Source organism: Cryptosporidium hominis, assembly GCF_000006425.1.
Source record: "Cryptosporidium hominis TU502 chromosome 1 CHRO011021, whole genome shotgun sequence".
Taxonomy (NCBI): Eukaryota; Apicomplexa; class Conoidasida; order Eucoccidiorida; family Cryptosporidiidae; genus Cryptosporidium; species Cryptosporidium hominis.
Window position 1 is genome coordinate 1 of NW_666599.1, and position 1,613 is coordinate 1,613.

At 31.8% G+C, this 1,613-nt stretch overlaps 1 protein-coding gene across 1 annotated transcript; it reads left to right on the forward strand.

The window, feature by feature from the left end:
• Positions 1-11: 11 nt before the first annotated feature.
• Positions 12-1,298, forward strand: Chro.10064 (hypothetical protein). Its single annotated transcript, XM_659945.1, has 1 exon — positions 12-1,298. The coding sequence occupies one exon, from the start codon at positions 12-14 to the stop codon at positions 1,296-1,298; it is 1,287 nt and encodes a 428-aa protein (XP_665037.1).
• The last annotated feature ends 315 nt before the right edge of the window (positions 1,299-1,613 follow it).

A 1,613-nucleotide genomic window follows, 5' to 3' on the forward strand; every position in this document is an offset into this window, starting at 1 on the left:
CAATCTTTGAAATGATTAAAAATTGTCCAAATTTCAAATCCAAGTTTCAAAAAAGTAACTGTGAGGTCTTCTCAAAAGAATTCAAGAATATAATCATCTCAAGAAATACCCTGATCATTTCTATCATTACTTCAGATTTGACAAGCTTGTATTTGGTTCCTTATATTAATCTTCAAAGCGAAAGAGAAATGAGTGAAAATTCTTCAGTATGTATTCAATTACCAAAGATTGAATTTTATTTGAAAAAGTATAATAATTCTCATGTTGAAAATCAAGAAATAAATAACTTTTTAAGTCAAATAGAATTATCTTCTTTATTTCTTAAGGAAGGAATCTTAATTTGGATACTTTCCAAAGAAATCTTTGCTCCTGTATCAAATAGAGAACTTCAATGTCGTCTTTCTTCAATTTTGAATTCAAAAAATCAAAAATACTCTTTAAAAAGTACCTTGGTTTCCATTTCAAAGTTAAATATAAATACTCAAAGGAATACATATAATAATTTCAATATAAAACTCGACTTGGATGGTTTGGATAAGAAGTCAATAATAGAAAGATGTTTTGGAAATGACTTTAATAATGGTGATAATACTCAAAACATGGTTATACCTTTGACTTTAAATTTGGACTCAGAGAAATTGATTCAACTTTCCACAATATTAGAATCTTTTCTTGATGAAAGTAATTTTGATAGTATTTCCATATATTATTGTGAAGATTGCAATAAATTTAAACCAACAAAATCAGAGTCTTTATTGAGATCACAAAAAGTTTTGAATTTGGATCAAAAAAGTTTATCCCATGAAAAGAATAATAATCAACCAGAATTGAACTTTAAATTAAAAATTTCTTTGAATCATATTAATTTGAGATATGAAATCTTTAGCCTGATAATTAATCATGTATTACTTGATTTGAGATATTTTAATTCAAAGATTGGAAATCTGAAATTAGGAATAAAAGAAACTCAGTTGATTGCTGAATATTTTCCATATAAACTCAGTCAATTTTCTAAGTCATCCCAGTCTTTCAAAATTTTACGTGGATCTAGTATTCAGATATCTTCAAACTTTAGTGTTATAACAAAAATGTTGGAAATAGCTAGAATTGGAAGTATTTTTTTTGATATTAATAATAATGACTCAATTTTGCTTGTTTTAAGAGCTCCTCAATTTAGTTTAAGTACTTTAACAATTATTTACTTGGAAGTTTTAATTAAAATCATTAATATATTAAAGTCAAAATCAAAAAGAGTTTCATTCACAAACGAGAAATCTTCATTAAGTCCAATACCATAATACATTACCTATTCCTTTAATTCCAGGAAAGAAGCTCCATCTCCCTATTCCTGAACCTATGCTTAACCTCGCCAATCCTTGCCACTTACAGACCCTTATCCCCCTCCTCCCAGATCCCTCGCCGAGCTTTGCGTTGCGCTCTTCTTGCATGCCTCGACCCCTGAGCGCAGAAGTGTACAGTCCCCCCTCCCTCATGCTACCAGGCCCCTCCCTGCTCCCTCGCTCGCTGTTTTTCTCGCATCCCGGTCAGCCCCACTCTCACGACTGTCCGGCCTACTCCTGTGCGTCACCGCCGCACGCAGCGCCCGTCACCCG